General features: G+C 40.0%; 1 protein-coding gene across 1 annotated transcript in view; it reads left to right on the forward strand.

The window, feature by feature from the left end:
• Window positions 1–2513: 2513 nt before the first annotated feature.
• Window positions 2514–21649, forward strand: part of RNF213 (ring finger protein 213) — a 116368-nt gene continuing 97232 nt past the window's right edge. The window contains exons 1-6 of the mRNA XM_087924950.1: window positions 2514–2704; window positions 3715–3876; window positions 4979–5146; window positions 10275–10949; window positions 13267–13454; window positions 15581–15736. Coding sequence (XP_087781076.1) covers window positions 4979–5146; window positions 10275–10949; window positions 13267–13454; window positions 15581–15736 — 1187 coding nt within the window. The 5' untranslated portion in view covers window positions 2514–2704; window positions 3715–3876. The remainder of the gene's footprint in view (window positions 2705–3714; window positions 3877–4978; window positions 5147–10274; window positions 10950–13266; window positions 13455–15580; window positions 15737–21649) is intronic.

A 21649-nucleotide genomic window follows, 5' to 3' on the forward strand; every position in this document is an offset into this window, starting at 1 on the left:
CTGAAATATAATCATTTCTAATGCTACCTGTTTCCAATTCTTTGAAGTTTTAGTAGCTCTTGCTATATGGAAGAGTGAAAAGGAAGATATTTAAGGTTCAGCAGAGAGCAAGAACCAAAGAAATTAGGTAGGTGATACTGGAAGATTAGCCATTTATGAGATTATCCAGTCAAAAGTTTGGAGACAAACATTATTGCTGTGTTCACACAACACAGGAAACCAAAACAAAGTTTATTACAATGTAGTATGATTTACACTGAGTCTTGAATAAAACAGAAATCTGCTTTTCAGAAGACAATTCTGCTGAACTCTTCCAGTGGGCTGTAGAAACTGACTCTGCCTACAACTATCCTTGGTATGAGAAAGGGAGCAAAGTTACACTTTCAAGGTTCAGTTACTACAGCCTACTATGTCAACAGAATTCCAATGTTTCTTGTGAAGTCTGACACACCTTGGCTGACATTAATTTGGAAAAATCATAGTGATCAGTAGCATTGCATCTGCTTTAAAGATGTGTGGATTTGGCTGGGGAATTCTGGGAGTTGAAGTCCACACACTTTAAAGTTGCTGAGGTTGAGAAACACTACTAGACTGTAAACTGAATTTAACTTTTGATCAAGAAACCTAATGTAATTGTTGTTTTGCATACCGTTGCTTTCTGTGTTGATTATGCCCACTAGGTACAAAGCTCTTGAGAGGGAGGGTAAAAGTGTTGTATGTCTTCATGCTCCCAAGATTGCAAAGAAGCAATAATCAAGTGAAAGATATTCTCATTTGGCATTAAAATCCATTTTTAATTGTTCTCCCAATTAGTTAATTTCATTTTCATTATTTGTTCTACTGCCCAGAAGTATGCATCTGATCTCCAATTGTTTTCCTCCGTACAACAGTTTGACTCGCATTTAGTGAGCAAGCACATACAGGTAGTCCTTGACTTATGACCACAATTGGGACTGGAATCTTGATCACTGAATTGTTGAAACAAATATCCTTCTGGGTTCAGTTCCAAGTGGGGAAGAAAGACACTGGAAACATGGTGACTGCTTGGAAAGATGTTTTAATGGTAGACAGGATCACATACCTTGGGTGAAGAAAAAAAAGGCAGAGATGCTGAGATTCCTTTGGTTTTATACCCTCTGTTGCTATTTGAATTTGAGCTTGTATTCTGATTGGTTGTCAGACTCCCATGAGGCCATGCAGGGTCAACTCTGTAAGCTGTCCTGAGTCCCAGGCTTGGTTGAGCCTTGCTGGGTGACAATGTAATGAAAGGGCTTTGGGCAATTCCTATTATGGCTCTACCTGGAGGAGGTAGATCTTTGTTATGTGGAATAGACTGGTCCAGGCCTTAACAGCTCCTTAACAAAGGGCGGGGGGGCTGAGTTTCTGCCTCTCTGAGTTTCTACTTCTCTTTTAGGGGAAATATTCTGCCTTTTTTGTATATCCTAAAATATTTCATTTTTCTAGAAGGGTGGGTTATAACATCCAATAGGACAAAGCAGTCAATAAGTGAGAGGCCCACGATTGCTTTGCTCAACGATGCCAATCCCAAGTTGCGGTTGTTAAGCAATCTCCCATGTCATTAAGTTGGCAGAATGAAAGAACTGCCTGACAGATCCATGTGATAGGGGAAAGTCTCCACTGAGCTGCAGAAACAGAGCTTTGACCTCCAGGGTCTGAGCCCTGTTTCTGCAGCCTGGCAGATTTCTTTCCATGCACGCAAAATGCCTCCACCATGCTGCAGAAACAGAGTTCAGACCTCTGGGATTCCGTTCTCCTTCCCAGGCAACTTTTCCAATCAGTCCCCAGAAACAAAAAGCCGGGACGTCTCAGCAGGAGGCAGCAGCTTGCAACCTTCCCGTCTGGCTTCCCCATTGGCCTTGTTGGGGAAGCTGGCAGAGGAGATTGCAAATAGTGATGTCAGGGCAACTTGACAAATCAACCCTTCCTAAGGACAAACAAACACCCCAAATGTGATCATGTGACTGAAATGGGGCCAGGGGCCAGAAAGTCTTTGTGGGCCTTAAAGCATCCTTTTTCAAGGCTGTCCTAATTCTGAGCAGTCATTAAACCAGTTGTAAATCAAGGATTCTCTGTTATAAGCCTAGATATCTCGAAATCGAACAAAATCAGTACTGCAATCGGCTTCCCGATCGATTCTTTGGCAATGGAGGAGTCTCAATTGTCTCTCTTATCAGTTGGCTCGCTAGAGAAGTCAACCTCCATAATTCACTAACTTTTCCAGGGTGTGCGCTTCCCCACTTGCACCATCGGGGCAAAAAGAGGCGGAAATATTTTTTTCAGCCGGCTGCCGGAGGGGGAGGGGAAGGGAACAAATTCAGCCGGCTGAATCGAGTCCGGCCCGGCTGCTGGGCTTTTCCTCTTCAAATCCCTCCTCCTCCTCCTCCTCGCGAGCGCTTTCTGGAATTCCCCGCCTGCAAAACAGGCTTCGGTCCTACAGCAGCCTGCAAAGTAAATAGAGAGGCGGGGCGCCCGTGTGACGTTTGGAAAGCGATAGTTTGTGCATCCTCGAATAAAGGGGCCAGACAGCGGCGGAAAACGAAACTTTGCCTGGGACTCTCTCTCTCTCTTCAAGGCGGGCTGCGTTTACGGGTCGGAGAAGCAAGAGTTTCGCGGGAAAGCGGTTCTTTCACTGCGCGGCGCTGCTTCTTGGCCCTGTTGCCATTCGTTTTGGGTCTCGGCTGAGGTAAATCATCCGGAGATGCGTCCCTGCAGATAATCCCGCTTGTTTTATACGGTGAGCCCCATGAGCTCCTTTTTCCAGCCGAGGAGAGAGCTCGGCTTCCACAAGGACGGAGTTGCGACGCTCAATCTCTTTCCGGTTGGGATGTGAAGCGTTTATTCGGGCTTATGGCGCCGGGAGGGGAGGGGGGGGAGAGGCTGACTTTTTGTAACTCGTCGCCGTAGGTCGGGGATCTCGGTCCGTTGGTCGCTATGGGGAAAACGGACAGGCGGCTCTGCCTTGCACCGGAAAACGAGGGGCTGCGGCCGAAAGAGAAACACGGGGACCTTGTGGGATGGAATAACTTCCCAGGTTGGGCTTTGTGGTGGTTCTTTATTTAGTGCCTTGCATTTGCAACCTTCCTGGGTGCGGCGCCGGTGCTCCGAAGGGAAGAAGGGTCTGTGAAGATGGCAAAGGGCTCGATTCGTCTCCATAGTTTCATTTTTGGTGAAACGCTACTTATGCTATCTGCCCTCCCTCTTTTGGGATCTGGCACGGTTATAAGTTTACGCCCTAATGAGTGTCAGACAAGGAGTGTAATACAATCGTAGGCGCTTCCTTTTCAAAACCGAAAGTGGTATTTCCACGCAACAACATATCTCATTCCGACAAGCAAGCGTTTTCTTAGTTGCGACCCTTTGGGGAAAACGAGGGCTTAGGATCCGTGTGCAGGGAATCCTGAAGGGTGGGGTTAAAAAGAGTGTAACCTGGGCTTCTGCAGCCAGCTCTTCCCTTATTGGTGAGACTGGGCGCGGGATGGCTGGAGAAGAAAACGAAAGTAATCGACCCTCATTTACATAGCGGGCGTTGATTGGTCGCTGCCGCGCCGGCAGGGTTGCATCTAGCGCGCAGTAGCGAAAGCGTTTTCTTCTTCCGCTACTTTCTTTTTTTGCCGCGGCTGCACAGCTATCCCGTCCTACTAGTATGAGTAATTCACCTCCCGTTTTTGTTTATATTTTCTTGCTTTCGGACAGGCTGTTAAAAAAGACAAAAAACACAACCTCACCCTGGGTCGCCGATCACGCAAGAAGGGCATTAAATGCCCTAAATGTCACAACACTCAAAATGCATCCCGCCAGTCCTGTGTTAATTGTGGAGAGCACTTGACTCCGCCTTGCAGTCTGCAAAGTAAGTTTGTCGCAGTCTCCGCCGTGAAATCAGTCGATCAGGTGCAACTGTTTCAGTAAGATCTGGAACGGTAATTTAAAAAAAAAAAAAAACGGTGTGTAGAAAAAAAAAAGACAAATGGAATTTCTTTAGGCTGTCTTAGTTTGCTCCCTTGTCATGGCCTGAATATGGTAGAGCAGTGGTTCTCAACCTTTTCTTCACCAAGGACCTGATTGAAATACCTTTCGTTGCCATGGACTCCCAAGATTTATCTCAAGATTTGAATGGTAACATTTCAATGAGTCTTCTTGGACCCCCTTGTGATGACATCATGCCCTAGCTGTCAGGGGACCACAGGTTGAGAACCACTGTGTTGATAGAGTATCCTACCAAGATTGATTATTGTAAATATACCACTAATTTCACACTGTGCATTTAAAAAAAACTTTTAATATAATAAAATTATGTACGTTGCCTTTCTCCTCTAATCTTCCTCTATTCCTTTTTTTAAAAATCTCATTTCAGAATAAAAGGTTGTTACTTACAGAACTGATTTCCTGTTACCTGGAGTATGTTAACTTAGAGTAGTGTACATGACATAGAATAATAATTTAGTTTATTGAATTATTCTCAGCTTGATATTTAATTCAACAAATCTTTTAAAGTCTCTTATGAAATTAATCTAAAAATCTCCCTTAAAACATGTGCCAGCTATAGTAACAGTCCTGTAATGTTTATAGACTCGTGGACATATTTAGTTATCTGTGTCCCAATTAATATGTTCCCATCCAATTGAGTGAATGCTGCTACCAGAGAAATGGAGAGCATTTCTGATATGCATCCTATTAGATTATGTGCTTTGTTGCTTTTAAATGAGAGAGGATCTGCATGCAGTTCAATTTAAGTACTGAATGGTTGATGTTCCCTGTATTGCAGGCCTGAGAATGTAAATACACTTTGCAATAAAAAGGCCCGGTAGAAAGCCTGTAGTTTCAGTACCTTAAGCAAATCGTTTCTCTTCCTTTGTTCCTGAGATTCACATTGCAGCCTCTCAGTTGAGTTCAGATTGCCGTTTAATTGACTTTCAAAAAGCATCATACTTTACTTGCAGACAGGAGGGATACAGAAGAGATGGAACCTGAGGGAGAGATGGAACCTGAGGGAGAATTGAGGCTGGAGAGCTCCCCTTTGTCGGGATCATTTGTGGATGAACAGCCATCAAGTGAACAAACACATGGGGCGTCTGAAGAATCTCCATCAGGAAGCTTTGAGAAGGTCACCTCGGCCTCCCAAAAGCGAGTAAGTAGAGTTAATGTATTTGGATACAAGTTGTGCCCTGTCCAGAAAAGTTGTCGCTTTTTGCAGCAAGAGAATTTTCACTTATTCCCTCTTCCTATTCTTCTCCTGCTCCTTAGCTTTTGCTGCATTTACTTGTTTACCTGTTGATACATAACTGCATTAAAAGCTAACATTTGTATTTTGCTCCCAAATAAGTTCTCTGAAAGCAGGGCTGTTTTCCAACAGGCAATAAAAACTGTGACTGTTGATGACTGGAATATGTTGGATGAAAATGACAATCCTCCATCCAGAAAAAAACAAAGGGAGAACTCATGCCTAAAGGAGGACAATAATAAACTATGCCCAATTCCTCAGCAGGTAGTTTTTCTAGTGTGTGGTGTAATCTTATTGTCCTGAGGTGTTGCCTGCTCGGATGCAAGTCTAATTATTCTGAGATTTGGGACTTTGATGTTCTGAATAGGAATGTATGTTTTTGAAATAAAATTGAAAGGTCGAAGTGATTCCCTCTAGGGGGATCTATTGATATAAAAAGTTGAAAAGAAGGACATTCTTGGTGATGGAAATACAAATTTGACGCCAATAAAATCTGAAGGATGTCCCTCCCTTTCCCAAGATCTAATCCAACATATAGAGGTACTCCTCGCTTTGCAACCGTTTGTTCAGCAACCATGCAAAATTATGATATTAAACAAAGGGATTTACAACTGGCGCTTGACGTTAATGGCCGTTAACAGTGCTGTTATGGTCACATGGTTGTTGTCTCGGCTCTTGGCAACCCATTTGCATTTACGATGGGTTGCCGGGCCCTCCATGATCATGTGATCACCATTTGCAGTCCCCCCCCCCAAGGTTCTTTAGAAAGTCAACAAGAAAGCAAACAGGAAAATTGCAGGCCGCTGCTGCAGGAGTCCCTTTGGCTCCTGGAGCCTGCCTGAAAAAGATCCATCAGGACCCATTTGGGGAATGATCTTTTCAGCCAACCTCTTCAAGAGCAGAAGGGCTGCCTGTCAGGTGACTTTGCCCTACCTCCAGGCAGCCCTCTCAAAAACATTGGCTGGAAAAGTCCATGACAAAAGCCAAGAGGGATTTTATCCTGGACCGCTTGTAGCATGGATGGGCCTTTTGAAGGTGGGCTTCAAGGGCCCCTGTGCTAAAATCCCCCTTAGCTTTTGCAACGTCTTGGAACTTTTCCAAGCAGCATCTTTGAGAATGATAGTCAAATGGATTTCCCCCTTCCATGGAACAGTGTCCCAAGCAGCTCTGCTATTCTTAAAGATACTGGCTGATAAAAACCTTCCACTCTTCAGAAAGATCAATATTTCTGAAGGGTAAAAAAGACTTCTTCCAGCCCATCACTCTTTAGAACAGGGGTGTCAAACTCACATCACGGTGTCACGTGATGTATCGGGACCTCTTCCCGCTTCGCTAAACAGGGTGTGGACCTGGCCAGCATGTGACACATCTGGCCTGGGGTGGGGTGGGGCTGGGAGTTTTTTTGGCAGCCCTGCTTTAGAAAGTTTGTGCTTGCTGGCTTTCCAGAGAAACGGAAAGTTCAGGATTCAAACTTCCTTTCTCTGGTCCAGCATGCCAATTTCCCTCCCCACTTTATGCTAGAGTTTTCAGCACACGGATGGAAGGGGAGCCGGTGCTTCAGAACCTGAGTTTTGTATCTCCGGCCCGGCATATGCCAGTTCTCTTTTGCAAGTGGAAAGGAGGGAAACGCCTGTGGTGGGCCTAGAAACGAAGCTCAGATCTTTGGGATCCCAGCTTTGTTTCTGTGGTCCAATGCAGGAACTCCATTCTGTGCACAGGCAGCTGTTTTAGCAGGCAGCTGTTTTTTTTCCACACAATTCATGACCTGTGATCTCACTTAGCGACTGCACCTATGAGGGACAGAACAGTCACTGATCTGTCAACAATCATGAGCCCTTGCTTGAATGATTGCAGTCACTGATGGCCATAATGGGCAGGTACTATTACCAATCATAAATTGAGGTCTACCTGTACTTTTCTTACAGATCACATTAAAATGAAAAGTTGTGAGTCTCCATGATATGCTGTTAATTGGGCTAGATGTTAAGTGTCTGTTTAAATAACATATTTTGGGTGTGTTGCTATAAAATCCATCTGCCTGAGCAGTTCAACTTGAACTCTTGTATTATTATCTGCCTGTTCTACTTAGAAAAATCCCAAATCACAGACTTTACAGTATGTTTAAAAAATATACATCACCTCTTTTAGTACTTATTTTTTTTTCTTGGCCTTTCTATATCCAGTAAGGAGTGGTTTTCATGTGATGTATCATACTAAAATGCAAGTATGTTTTATTACGTGTGAAGCATGAATGCATTAACAGTTAAGTTTCTCTAACAGTTATTATACAAGCCATGGATAAAATAGTTATTCCTTTTCTTCCTTAAAGGGAAAGATATATGGTATTTTTTACCTTTCACAATTTATTCTTTAAATACACAGGTAGTCCTTGACTTACAATGACCTACAATAAATGAACAACACTCACTTAGTGACTGTTCAAATTTACATCACTGAAGGAAGTGATTTATTATTGTTTTTCACACTTATGATCATTACAGCATCCCCAGGGTCACAGGATTAAAATGCAGACATTTGGGAACTGACTCACATTTATGATGGTTGAAGTGTCCCCGGGTCATGTGATCCACCTTTTGAGATTTTCTGACAAGCAGTCAATGGGGAAGCCAGATTCACTTAACCATGTTACAAATTTAACTAGTGATTCCGTAGAAGTCAGTAGAGTTGGAAATAACATTTCAGACAAATGGTTATCCAATCCCTTCTTAAAAGCTTCCAGTGTTGGAGCATTTACAACTTCATTTAACAACGGTGGCAAGAAAGGCCACAAAACGGGGCAGAACTCACTTAGCAACTCTGGTTGTAAGGCAAGGATTACCTGTGTACTGTTCTTCAGTACTGAGAATTGCATGCCAGATGGATTCCATGAAACACTCCCAATTCATTATCAACTAGAAAACATTCTGGGGCTCTGCTTTTTCCATTTTTTGTAAAAGTTGCCGAGCAGTTTCTGTTGCGTGGAGTTAGAGGCTTTTAATGGGCAACATGCACTAACCCTTGTATAGGCTTAATAGATCTGTTTTGCTAGTCTATGTGAAATTGTTTTCCAGTCAAAATCTGTAATTTTGGATGTGTTGGTTCTCTCTTGCCTTTATATTTAAGCAGGTCACCTTTGCTTACAGTGAAATGAAAATGAATTCACTGTATTGGGTATGTTTGGTTGCTGGAGAGAGAATCCAAGCAGCAAGTATAAGAAAAAAACGGGGAACATTTAAGCGGATTTCTTTACCCAAAACAAAATAAATTGCAAAATTCTATTCCACAGTTTATATTGCTTTTTCTTAAAGCAGCATTGAGTGTATTCTTTGGTTGTTGTTTTTTTACAATACTTGGTATTGTTGAAAGATACTTTTTTTGCTTAAAATAAAAATGGCACACCACCAAAAATGATACAATTCCTTAGATTTTTTTACATATGGAGGAAAACCTGAAGAATTTTAAAGAAAATATGTCCAATGTTCAAATTAAGAAGGTATTATGTAATCTCTTTCCATGGAAGACCTGCTGTTTTCATGGGAGGAAATCCAAACTGGTTTAAAATATGAGTGAAAAGAATAATGAGAAAACAACAATCCAAGGAAAGATTTATTGTCTTGTGCTTTCACAGTAAGGTCAAAAGAAATCCGGTTGTAGTTTTTATAATTCTTTACAATACAATGAAGAAGGGATTGCTATTGGACTTACCTTGAGCATTTTAATGTAGAATAACGTCATTAAATTTCTTATTTTCCCATTTTAACTGAGATATAGCTTCCATGAAGGCTTTAGTATTTCAATGATTTCAAATTATTATAAAGAAAGCATCAATTTTGGAGACTTGCTGCTAGTTGAATTCAGAATATAAGCAATCAAATTAGAACTTTATTGCAGGTAGTCCTCAACTTACAATCGTTTTTTTAATGACTGAAGTTACAGTGCCTCTGAAAAAAGTGACTTATGACTGGTTTTCATAGTTATGACTGTTTCAGCATCCCCATATTCATGCTATCAAAAGGTGGATGCTTGGCAACTGAAATGTATTTAAGATACTTGCGCTGTCCTGGGGTCATGTGATCACTAGTTGTAAACTTCCCACTAGTTTCCAACAAGCAAAGTCCATTGACTTTGCTTAATGACTACATGGTTCACTTAATACATGTAGTGATTTGCTTAACAGCTGTGGCAAAAGTGGGGATTGCAGTGGCTAAGGTGCTGGGTTTGTCGATCGGATGGTTGGCAGTTTGAGACCCAAGTACTGCATGAGGGGGTGAGCTCCTGTTCTTGCCCCAGCTCTTGCCAAGCTAGTAGTTTGAAAGCATGCAAATGCAAGTAGATAAATAGGTACCACTTCAGTGGGAAGGTAACAGCATTCTATGCAACTCAGCATACATTCATGCTGGCCACACGACCATGGAAGCATCTTTGGACAATGCTGGCTCCCTTGACTAGGAAACAGGGATGAACACTGCCCTCTAGAGTTGGACATGGCTGGGCAGGGGAAACCTTTACCTTTATGGCAAAAGAAGTTGTAAAGCCAGGCAAAATTCAGCTAAACAAGTGTCTCACTTAGCAATGGAAATTTTGGGCTCAGTTGTGGTCATAAGTTGAGGGCTACCTATAACTGGTTTTCTTTGTGCAGTCTTTTTAATCAATCTTTTCTTTTTCTCTGCTTCTTATTTCTTTCATTTTTCTTCCCAGTTCTTAGTTTTTCCTACTCTTTTTTGCATGGCTTGCTTGGGATAGAATGCAGCTAAATGTTGTTTGTGACAAACTACTGTATAGGCAAACTAGCAAAGTTTGCAGTCATTTGAAGTATCACAGGAAGTGAGACAAGATTTGATACTCCAGTCCCTCTTTATTTTGATTTCAAAAGTCCAGCGTAAAAATACAGCTAATATATGATGAAGTGCTGAAAATCTGGAGGTTTCTATTATATTTAATAAGAAAAGAATATCTTTAGTTATTTGAATTATTTATAATGCACTAAAATCAGATTTTCTGTTCTAAGTACCCTGTTTTTCTTTCCACCTTGTAGAAGAACAGGAAAAGGAACAAGAAGAAGACTTCTCTAGATACACAAAGTTCCTTCTCAAGCTTAAGTTCAGCTCCATCCAGTCTTGATTGTTCACTTACCCCAGATATGGCTGATGCGAGAATCCCAGTAGAAGAAAGTCAACACTCAGAAGCTAAGTCGATTGACTTAATGTCATTCACCGATGACAGTAGCGACCACATTAGAAATGCCTCCTTCCATGCAGATCAGGGCCAAGAATTTGTGAGCAGAGCAGAAATCCAGAATCAGTCAGAGCAAAATAAGAAAAATGATGCAGAAAGTCAGCCTGCTGTTACTGCTATAACGGGGCAGAAGATGGAGGAGGATAGTTCCAGAAAGGTTGATATAGTTGCTGAACAGATAGATCCTAGCAAGAAACAGTGTGCTATCAGTTCTGTTGGGCCTGGACAATTTTCACAGAATACATCCAATATATCAGATGGAACTGTTATGCAACCTGTTTCTAAGGGAGACACGGATAGCAGATCTTCAGATCTCAATGTTAATGTTACATCTACTGAGGAAAAAGGATCAGGATCAAGCATTGAACATCAAAACTGTGGAATGAAGAGATCTTTGCCTGAATCTGAAATGAAAAATAGCAATTCAACAGAAGTTACAGAAGAGGCCAAACAACAGAGCAGTTCTGATTCAAAAGTAAATTCCTCAATTTATTTGTGGTAGTATATATCTAGGTCCCTTTTTTGTTATTGTAGTAATATTTGGGAATGACCGTGGAAGAGCCATGGCTAGGGGAATGGTTGGATAAGAGGCAGATGAGCCTGCAGAAGGAATCTGGGTATGTGGCAAATGTCTCCGAAGGGACCCACCCTAGTTTCTTAGGTTGAAAAGGTAGCAGGGGAGAGAAATTTACTTTTAGGCTTGTAATATTATTAGAGTAAGCTTACAGTAAAGTGGAATTCATTCAACTGGGAGTGCTTCCTGTCTGGATAGTTGGCCACCTTAAATTGTCTTTAGGAGGAAACCCTGAGCATAAACTAAATATAAATATAAAGCGCATAGGTTATCTTTTTGTGAAGCGATAAATGTATCTTGTCCCATAATTAAATTTTTGCTGTATCTCTAGGATTTGAAGCATTAGAATAGAATAGAATAACAGTTGGAAGGGACCTTGGAGGTCTTCTAGTCCAACCCCCTGCCTAGGCAGGAAACCTTACACCACTTCAGAAAAAATTGTACATCCTTAGAGATAATTAGTTTTACAGGCCACCATATGAGAGGTGTGACAACTTGATGTCCACAGGTGAGATTATCCATGACACTCCCACAGAGCATCTGGATAAAAAATTTACTAGACTGCCAATTTTTATGAAGTATTTTTAATAGTAATTTTGACACTTCAGCTATGAAGGATCCTTGCAGACCACCAGCATTTCCTAGGCTATTGTTTGGGAACCCTTGTTGTAGGGAATTCCATAGTTCTACAATAAAGGAAAGGAATGTAATATCTGAATACTTAACAGTTCTAAATTTCCAAGTTTATTGAAATAAATTGCTTTTGATTTTAAATGCATAGAGTATTTTATCTACACCCACAGTCTTAGCCTGCTAAATAGCACGTTGGAGAGTTATGTAGGCTGCTCCAGCAATTTTATCAGCAGCAGCTTGTGCTAGAGATTGAACTTACAATCTTGTATAAAATATCATGAACCTTATTAACCTCCTAGGAATGATTCTCCTGAATATTTCTTGTTTTCGCACCAAAAGTTATAAGAACAGAATTGTGAACTTGGGAAGACTTGACTATTGTTTAGATTTCTACCTGGCTTATCTAAAGGCTGTCCAAAAGAAGAGAAAAAAGGGAAAAGCCACTTTATGTTAATATGATGGGTGGCAATTCCTCGCATATTCCTGCAATTTATCTTACGTTACATGGTTTTTTTACCCTAGACTTCTCAATCTTGAAAACAGGCAGTTGTTTATTGATTAGAATGAATAGAATAGAATTCTTTATTGGCCAAGTGTGATTTGACACACAAGGAATTTGTCTTTGGTGCATATGCTCTCAGTGTACATAAAGAAAAAATAAAATACATTCATCAAGAATCATAAGATACAACACTTAGTGATAGTCATAGGCTACTAATAAGCAATCAAATCATACTAGGAAGCAAAACAATATAAATTGTAAAGATTAATACATTTACCACATGGTTATAGTCATAAGTGTGAACAGATAGGTACTAGGAAGGATTGTTAGATATCTACCCTGAGAAAGCCCAAACTTCAGTGTTGTGTGGTGAGAAATAGGAGCTATCAGTGACCGAGAATTAAACCTATCAGTCTCTAGAAAGAGAATAATGAAAAATGTCTACTAGAACTTCACATGCTGCAAATTGTTAACTTCATTTTTTCTATTCGTTTAAATAGAACAAAGTCATAGACAAACATGTAGTGGTATACTGCATGTTAGATCTGGGAGGATGGTTCAAGAACGGAGGCAAGACTCAGATAGCAACAACAGCTCTTTATTAGTGACTTCAGATCTGAGCGAACTATCCCAGCTGCAGCAGCCCCTTATACAGGGCTGGCTGCGGCTAGGCAGCCAATGAAGGCGATTTGAGTTTGCCGCTCTTGGCAGGGCCAATCGCGGCAGCCCATTTACTGGCCAATCGCATCAGTGTATGGCGACCAATCATGATCAGCTATTTGCGGGCCAATCAGAGTTGCAGGCTTTTGAGCCTGCTAGTCTGGAACACTGCATGTTTCAAAATGTTCTTTGTTGCATAAGTTATATTTAATAATCTCTTGACAGGGAAATTTTTGTGTAAAGCTAGATCACCTTTCTGGCAACCAGGTAGTAAACATCATTAAAAATGAGCAATTCCTTTTTTTAAAAAAAATCCTAAGTAATTGTGGCAAAGCAGATTAGCTAAAACCCTTCTAAACTACTCATGGATTTATTTGCTTTCTACTTCTTGCTTTTTGTATATCTGATATGCCTTTATTACAGAAAGCAAAGCTAAATGTGACCAAGCAGGAGAATATCTCTGAAAAGGGACAAAAAATATGCGCTCCAGTGGAAGAGTCTGGGCAGGAAAGGAGAGATTCTGCTGATGATGGAAATCAAAAGCCACAGACAAGAAACAAGAAAGCCAGGGCAGAAGAAAAAAACCATGAAGTCCCTGCTGTCAAACAAAAGTATGTTCTGATTATTTGCCCCTGACATACTGTCCATGCAGACATATATAAGTTGTCATTTAATATAATGGTCTAATAATAGCTGTAACACAATTCCACAAAAGCCCATTTTCTTTTTCATCCTTATCCAAATGAATTGGAAGTTTCAGATTCAGTAAAACTATAACGTCATAATCCTTCCTTCATAGTCTTTTCTAATATGCAACAGTGGAATCTATATAGCTTCTAGCAGGCTTGATCAAAAGTATCTTCCTATTTGAAAGTAATTCCAGTATGCTTAATATTTTGATTGCTTAATTTTTATTTTTTTATTTTGTGTGTATTGTGTAAATTTATTGTGCTTTTGATTATTCTTTCTCCCCTCCCATTATAAAGATATCATGAATGTTGTTAAACATCCGTGTCTATCTTTTTTTCTGATTTGAGCTCTTACTAGACACAGGTACACTCTTGACAGTATAGGTGAGGCTATTCTGGGGCAATTATCCCAAGGTGAAATATTGGTCTTTCTTAACCTGGTGTCTTCCAGAGGAGTTGGACTTCCAACCATGCTGGTCTGGGGTGGTATCAGTTCAACACCTGGAAGACATAAAATAATTCCAGTAGGTACAAGGGATCATTTGATTATGCTTTCATTTGGAAACCCTATTTGGGATAGCTTGCAAATGAAGTCCCATTTTCTTTTCATGGACATTCTGCTTCCAAATGCTTTGTTTTATTTGAAATCAGAAGCTGAATCAAACAGGGAATACGGCAGTACTATCTGATTTTTGAAGAAAGATGCTTTTATGCTGATAATTGAAATTTTAAAGTGCCGTCAATTGTATTTGGCTTCAGACAGAATATTTTCTCCTGGTGATGGATGACCTGCACAAGTGTACTTACTGCTGGCAGTAGCCTCCAACGTTTTCCTTTTTCCATTAAAAAGCTTTCTGTGGAAATAATAGATTCCTCTCTCCACAACAACTGAGAGCGAAAGATCCACATGCAGCCCTGATTTGCACATCAGTTGTTCTCTTTCAGTGATGTACATGAGACTAAAATATCCTTTGAATCAAGACAGCTTCTAGTGATCTTAGCAAAAAATACAAGAGTGACTCGCTGCTTCCATTTTTTGTGTCAATTTTTTTGTATAACTTACAGTCCTGGGCAGGAGTGGGATATGACAGGGTTAAGTACCGGTTCGGGATTTACGAGCTTCCCTGCAGGCCTGTAAATCGTCATCAGCAACTGCCTGCAGAGAAGCAGCCTTTGAAACAGCCTTCTTTTCCTGCTTTTTTAACTGCATCTGTGCCTCATTGGGCAGCTGAAGTTGAAAAATCAGGAAATAAAGATAGGGTAAGAGCCCGGATGGGCAAAAACCTCAGCAGACATAGAACCGGTTCTGTGTCTGCTGCTCTTCAGAGCTACCGGTTCTACAGAGATGAACAGAACCGGTACAAACCTACCCCTGGTCCTGGGATTGCCTCGTAGTGTCCCATTCAAATTCTAAGTAGGACTAAGGCTACTTCAGGACAAGATACAATGATCACTGATTTCTTTTTAAAATGTCAGAAATGTTTATTTGTACATTTTGAGTTGTTTATTAATCTTTAACAGATGCAAATAAGTGAGATGAGCAAATTTTCATTTTTCATTTCATGCATAATAATTCTGCACACTAATAGTTGTCCTATAATTATGCACACATAGTCTCCCAAGAAAGACAAAACCTCATTTTTTCTTTCTTAAATATTCAGGTTTGAGATACATTAGCTGTTTGGATTGACTGAGAGCACTGTAGTTGTTCAATAAGAAAATTAATCCTCCAAAATACAACTTGCCTAATAATTGTGCTCATAGTTTATTAAAAGCTAGGTGCATGCTAAAGATTATTTTATGAACATCAGTGTTGGAGAGCTCACAATGGCTATCACTGTCAAGCTACTGCTTCTTTAATTTGTATTTAGCTAGTGTGTTTATTTTACTATATTTTCAGTAGCAGTTCTGAAAATTTGTGTACCCTTTGAAAAGGTGTTCCATTTGGGGTATATATGTGTAATTTAAATCGATGTTTTATGGAAGTTTTATGTATCATAATTAAGTATTAATATGGAAGTCATCTGTTGTCTTATTCTGTCTTGCAGTCGGACACGTATGGAGAATATTACGGTTTATTTCCATGCTATTCTGTCTAAGGACTTCAAGGTAGATTTTGACAAGCATAAAGTGATCATTCTGGCAGGGGGAATTTCTGATTATGCTGACTGGAAAGACACTGTATGTGAGCTGACCTATTCCCAGTAAGTATATGTTGACATGATATAAGCATATTCTCAGATCTGAGTTAAAAGACTTTTATTAACATCTGAGTTACTGTATGTGCTAGCCGTTTAGTTCTTTCTGAATGTGTGCATGCTTATGTCTGCATTTCAGTAAAGTTACTTTGGGACAAGTGCTTATAAATATATTACAGGGGAAAGGTAATTAGAGAAAATCTATAAACATGTGTTTTTATTGGCAATTATTCATGAATGGTGGGAGTGAAAGGGAGGGTAAAGGCACTTTATACAAGCCTGTGAGATTGCAAGTATTTTAGAGAAACAAATGCTATATTGTGTGATTTATACTCGTATCATTAGCACTCCATCCATACAAGAGGAAACTGTCACTACTAACTATAGGTAAGTGTTAGGAATTGATAGTCACCTAACAGTTGGGTTGGAAATATATAAACCAGGATAGACATTTAATACTGTCTCTTTAAAGGAATGCTAAAATTGTAATTGGGTGTGGTTCCTCAAACAGCCATAAGATGGAGCCAGAAAGCTGGGTTGTTCTGTTGTTGCTGTGAGTTGCTTGTTGCTAGATGTTCTGATGTTTGCTGGTTTTGGTTCCTGGATTTTTCCTATTGACGGTTGCTGATTGTTGTTCTTCTTGGATGGATGTGAGTCTGATGACTGAACTGTTTATGATACTGGACTTTGTTATTTGGATTATCCCTAGACTGAAAACTGATTGCTATAACCGTGAATGACTTGAACTGTTTGTTGGACTTTGCTTAACCGTTTCCAGGAAGTAAAACCTACATTTTACTATACAGTGTGGCTGTACGCTGGTTGTGTGTTATTCAACATCACTCTCACTATGTCTCCCTGTGTGCACTTATTCTCTTAATGGGGAATTACCTCAACACTGGTTATGAGACCAGGTCATATAACTGAGAGTTAGTGTGAATACACAGTACTGTATGCAGATAGCTGTTTACTGTTTAATTGTGGGTTACTGTCCTGATAAAAGATGGCACAAGACCCGTCAACAAGTCTATCAGTGATAACCCGGTTGGAGGGAACAAACTATGTTTCCTGGTCTATGAAGTGCAGTCTACTTCTGTATAGAGAAGGGTTATGGAATACAGTTCAAGATCCACCAGATGTAAATAATAATGAGGACGATGCCAAGAAGTTAGCTAACTTTAAACGGAACAACAAACAAGCTCTTTGTTTAATTGGACTAACACTGAGTGACCAGCAGCTAGTCCATATTTGTGGAGAAGAGTCTGCTGCTAAGCGTTGGGAGAATTTGAAGAGGATTTATGTTCGTGACAGTGTAGGTGCACACATGTATCTTACACGTAAACTGTTTAGAGCACGTCTTCTGAAAGGTGGAGGTATGTTAGCTCATTTGAACTTCATGAAAAGAACTTTTCAAGAGCTACATGAACAGGAACTGATATTTTCATAACTGCATCAGGTTTACATCATTCTTTCCTCATTGGATGAAAGTTATGATGATTACGTATCTTCACTGGAAGTTCTGCCCAGAGATAAACTGACATTGACTGAAATAACTGGAAGGTTGTTAGAAGAGGCAAGAAGACGGCTGGATAGGAATCAACTGAGGAAGGAACAACCACAAGAAGAGGATTTGTCTTCAACTGCCTATACTGTTAGGAAATGTTTTTCTTGTGGGGCTAAGGGACATATAGCTAGATTCTGTAAGAAGGGAAAACGACAGAATACTGGTAATCACCAGAAGGCTAAGAAGAATGTTAATTTAGCTATGTCTAGCAATTCAACTGTAAACCATGATTTGTGGGTAGTTGATAGTGGATAGTGGAGCATCACATTTCTGTACTAGAAATATTGAGAGGTTTGTAATGATGTCTACGAGTAAGCAACATGTATCATTGGCAAATGGATGGAAGATAAAAGCATCTGGTGAAGGTACTGCATATTGTTCATGTATAAATGAGCATTTATCTGTGTTATATGTACCTAAACTGAAATATAGTTTGTTATCAGTAAGGGCTTTGGTTATGTAGTAACCTTTAGGGGAGATGAGTGCATAATGTGCATAACTACCCTCTGCATAAGAGAAAGAGGGTAAAAGTGTTACTGCTACTTTGAGAATGATTTATATGTGATAACATGATGACCAGTTGCAGATGGCTAACTTGTTTTATAACATCGTTAAGCCACACGACGAATGTATACATTTACTGCATAGACATCTGGGGCGCATTAATTTCAAAAGTCTCAAACAAACTGTTGAATTGTCAGAGGGAGTAAAATTAAAAAACCGTAGCAAGTATTTAAACTGTAATGCCTGTAATCAGGAGAAAAGCAAGGTTACTCCAGCAAACAGACTGAATGGGTTGAAGTCCAAAAAACCTTTAGAGGTTGTGTTTGCTGACATAATTGGTCCTAAAAACCCAGTTTGGGAGGTGCTTGCTATGTTTTGAGTGTAATGGACCATTACTCATGATACAGTTTCTGCTATCTCATGAAAAACAAAACAGAAACATTCCAATATTTCTTTAATTGGCTGAGGTTTGCAGAGAGAAAAATGAAACATAGAGTAATGACTAGTTACTGATAACGGGACTGAGTTTATGAACAATAGATTCCGAACTATGTTAAAATTGGCTGGTGTCGAACATAAGCGTTCTGCACCTTACAGACCACAACATAACTCGTTTGTAGAAAAAAGAGGGCAAACGTTACAAACCATGGCTCACACTATGTTATCTGATTCAGGTTTGCCTGAAACACTGGGGTGAGGCCATAATGTGTAGCAACCATGCTTTAAACAATGTGGTGAATACAGCAACTGGTGAATTGCCATTCACTCGTTGGCATGGCAGAAAGCCAAATTTAAGTTATTTACACACATTTGGAGCTCCAGCATAGGTGCATATTCCCTCACAACTAAGACTGAAAGGGCAACATAGAGCTGGGAAATTATTTTTCGTAGGTTACGAGGCCAACCATAGATCGTTTAGATTTTGGGATCAAGGCACAGCTAATATTTACTGCAGTGCTAGTGCTAAATTTCTTGACCATGTTGGGTGGCATAAACTGAAACAGGAATCTAACAATGATGTTATTATTGACACCTGTTGGGTATATGGATACACCAACTAGGTTTGGGTTGAATAAATATATAAACCTAGGTTTAAGTGTATGTAGCTTTAAGCACAAAAACTGCAATGTCATTATGGGTGCGGTTGCAAGCTGCAATAATAGGCAGTGAGAGAGACGTAACACTTTCTGGTCTCACTGGATGTTCCTGGTTCTGCTTCTGGATGCACCTGGCTGCTGTGGTTCCTGGTTCTGTTCCTGGTCTGCTGCCTGCTGTATGAGACATCTGCTTGGTGGCTACTGTGCCAGATACCATTTCTACTGGACATAAGGACTGTTTACTTGGTGAGCTGTGCATACTCAGCGTTGTCTTTGAGAGAAAGGTATCGGGAGGAGAAGATTTACAAGCAGATAAAGACATTGTATTTACTGTTAATGGACTAGATAACTGGATGGATATACTGGATAATGACATATGGACTGAATGACACTTCTTAATCTCTGTGTGAATTAAATAACTATTTTAAAACTACAAACAGTGTTTTTGTCTCCAGTGTGTGTATACTCTTGGGCCCAGCCTCTCTCATTTGCCTGCCTGGCTTGACTGCTGCTGTGTACTCTGCTTGGGGGTTTATCCCCAAACACTAACATTGGTTATGGGCCCAGCAGTGAGCACAGTCTAATTAACCAGGATATAGCAGTGAGAGCTGGTGTGAGTTGCACATTACTGTACATACAAACTGTTTGTTAAATAGTTATTTATCTGAAGAGCAATGGCACAAGTTAATTTGCCAAGTCTGTCCATGATATCCAGACTAGATGGAACAAACTATGTTTCATGGTCAATGAAATGTAGTTTACTTCTACGAAGAGAAGGTTTGTGGGACATAATAACAAACCCACCAGATGTATCTAACTTAGATCCTAATGTTGAAGAGGATGCCAAAAAGATACAAGACTATGAACGAAAGAATGAGCAGGCTTTGTGCATCATAGGTCTCACTCTCTCAGACCAGCAACTCATTCATATCCGTGGAGTGGAAAATGCTGCAGACTGCTGGGATAATCTCAAGAAGATTTATGTTCGAGACAGTGTAGGAGCTCATATCAATCTTACACGGAAGCTGTTTAGAACACATCTTGAGAAGAATGGAGACATGTTAACTCATTTAAACTGTATGAAAAGCATTTTTCAAGAATTACAAGAAAAAGAGCTTATCTTTAATGAGTTGCAACAAGTATACATCATACTGTCTTCATTGGATCGAAGCTATGATGATTTTGTGACTGCATTGGAGGTGTTGCCAAAAGACAGTTTATCAGTAACTGAGATTACCGGCAGGCTATTAGAAGAAGCCAGAAGAAGGTTTGAACGTGACCAGCTGAGAGAAGATAAGCCTAATAAAGAAGAGAAATTATCTTCAAAGCTGGAAAGAAACCAACTTAGTAAAGTAAAGCACCCGGAAGAAGAGAATTTATCTTCGACGCCATACACAATTAAAAAGTGTTTTAATTGTGGAGGCAGAGGACATTTGGCAAGATTCTGCAGAAAAGAAAAAAGCCAGAATGTAAAGAAGCCAAAGAAATCCTTTGAACTAGCCATGTTTGGCAATTGTGATATGAAGAATGATTTATGGGTGGTGGACAGTGGTGCATCCCACTGCATCACGAGAGATAAGACAAAGTTTATAAAAATGTCTACAAGCTCTCAACATATATCACTCGCCAATGGCTGGCACCTCAAGGCCAAGGGTGAAGGTATTGCATATTGTCCATGTTTAAACCAGAATATAAAAATGTTGTATGTACCACAGTTAAAGATGAACTTACTTTCTGTAAGAGTATTAGACAAACTAGGTTATGTAATTACATTTAAGAATAATAAGTGCATAATTGAAAGAGATAACAAAAGGGTAACTGCAGCTTTAAATGGAACATTGTATGTATTACATGATAGTAAGAAAGGGGAGGCACAGACTGTATTTAACAATATCAAGCCTCATAATGAATGTATCCATTTATTGCATGGGCGTTTGGGGCATGTAAATTTTAAAATGCTAAAACGTACAGTAGAGTTATCTGAAGGAATAAGGTTAAAACCCTGTGATAAATATTTGCGTTGTAATGTCTGCTGTGAAGATAAGAGTAAAATATTGCCTGCAAATAGGCTAAATGGTTTCAAAACTAAAGAACCTTTAGAAGTAGTATTTGCAGACATTATAGGTCCAAAGAAACCCAGTATGGGGGGTGCTCGATATATACTGAGCATTATGGACCATTACTCTAGATATGGGTTTTGCTACCTAATGAAAAGCAAAACTGAAACATATCAACATTTCTTCAACTGGTTAAAGTTTGCAGAAAGAAAAACCAAACGGCAACTGATAACCCTGGTGACAGATAATGGTACGGAATTTGTTAACAGCAAATTCCAGAATAGATTAAAGGCAGCTGGAATAGCTCACAAGACATCTGCACCATACAGACCACAACACAATGCATTTATTGAAAGGCGAGGCCAAACATTGCAGGCAATGACTCGTACTATGTTAACTGATTCTGGGTTACCTGATTCTTTGTGGGGGGAGGCCATAATGTGTGCTAATAATTTATTAAATAACGTTGTTAACTCAACTACTAGTGAAATACCATTCACCATGTGGCATGGCAGGAAGCCTGATCTGAGTTACCTGCACACATTTGGTGCACCAGCATGGGTGCATATCCCTACACAACTCAGGCGTAAAGGGCAACACAGAGCTAAACAATTATTCTTCGTTGGTTACCAAGCTAACCATAGGGCATATAGATTTTGGGAGAAAGGCACATCTAAGGTGTTATGTAGTGCTAATG

This window comes from Pseudonaja textilis, chromosome 2 (genome assembly GCF_049901715.1).
Source record: "Pseudonaja textilis isolate UNSWEBS1 chromosome 2, rPseTex1.2, whole genome shotgun sequence".
Taxonomy (NCBI): domain Eukaryota; kingdom Metazoa; phylum Chordata; class Lepidosauria; order Squamata; family Elapidae; genus Pseudonaja; species Pseudonaja textilis.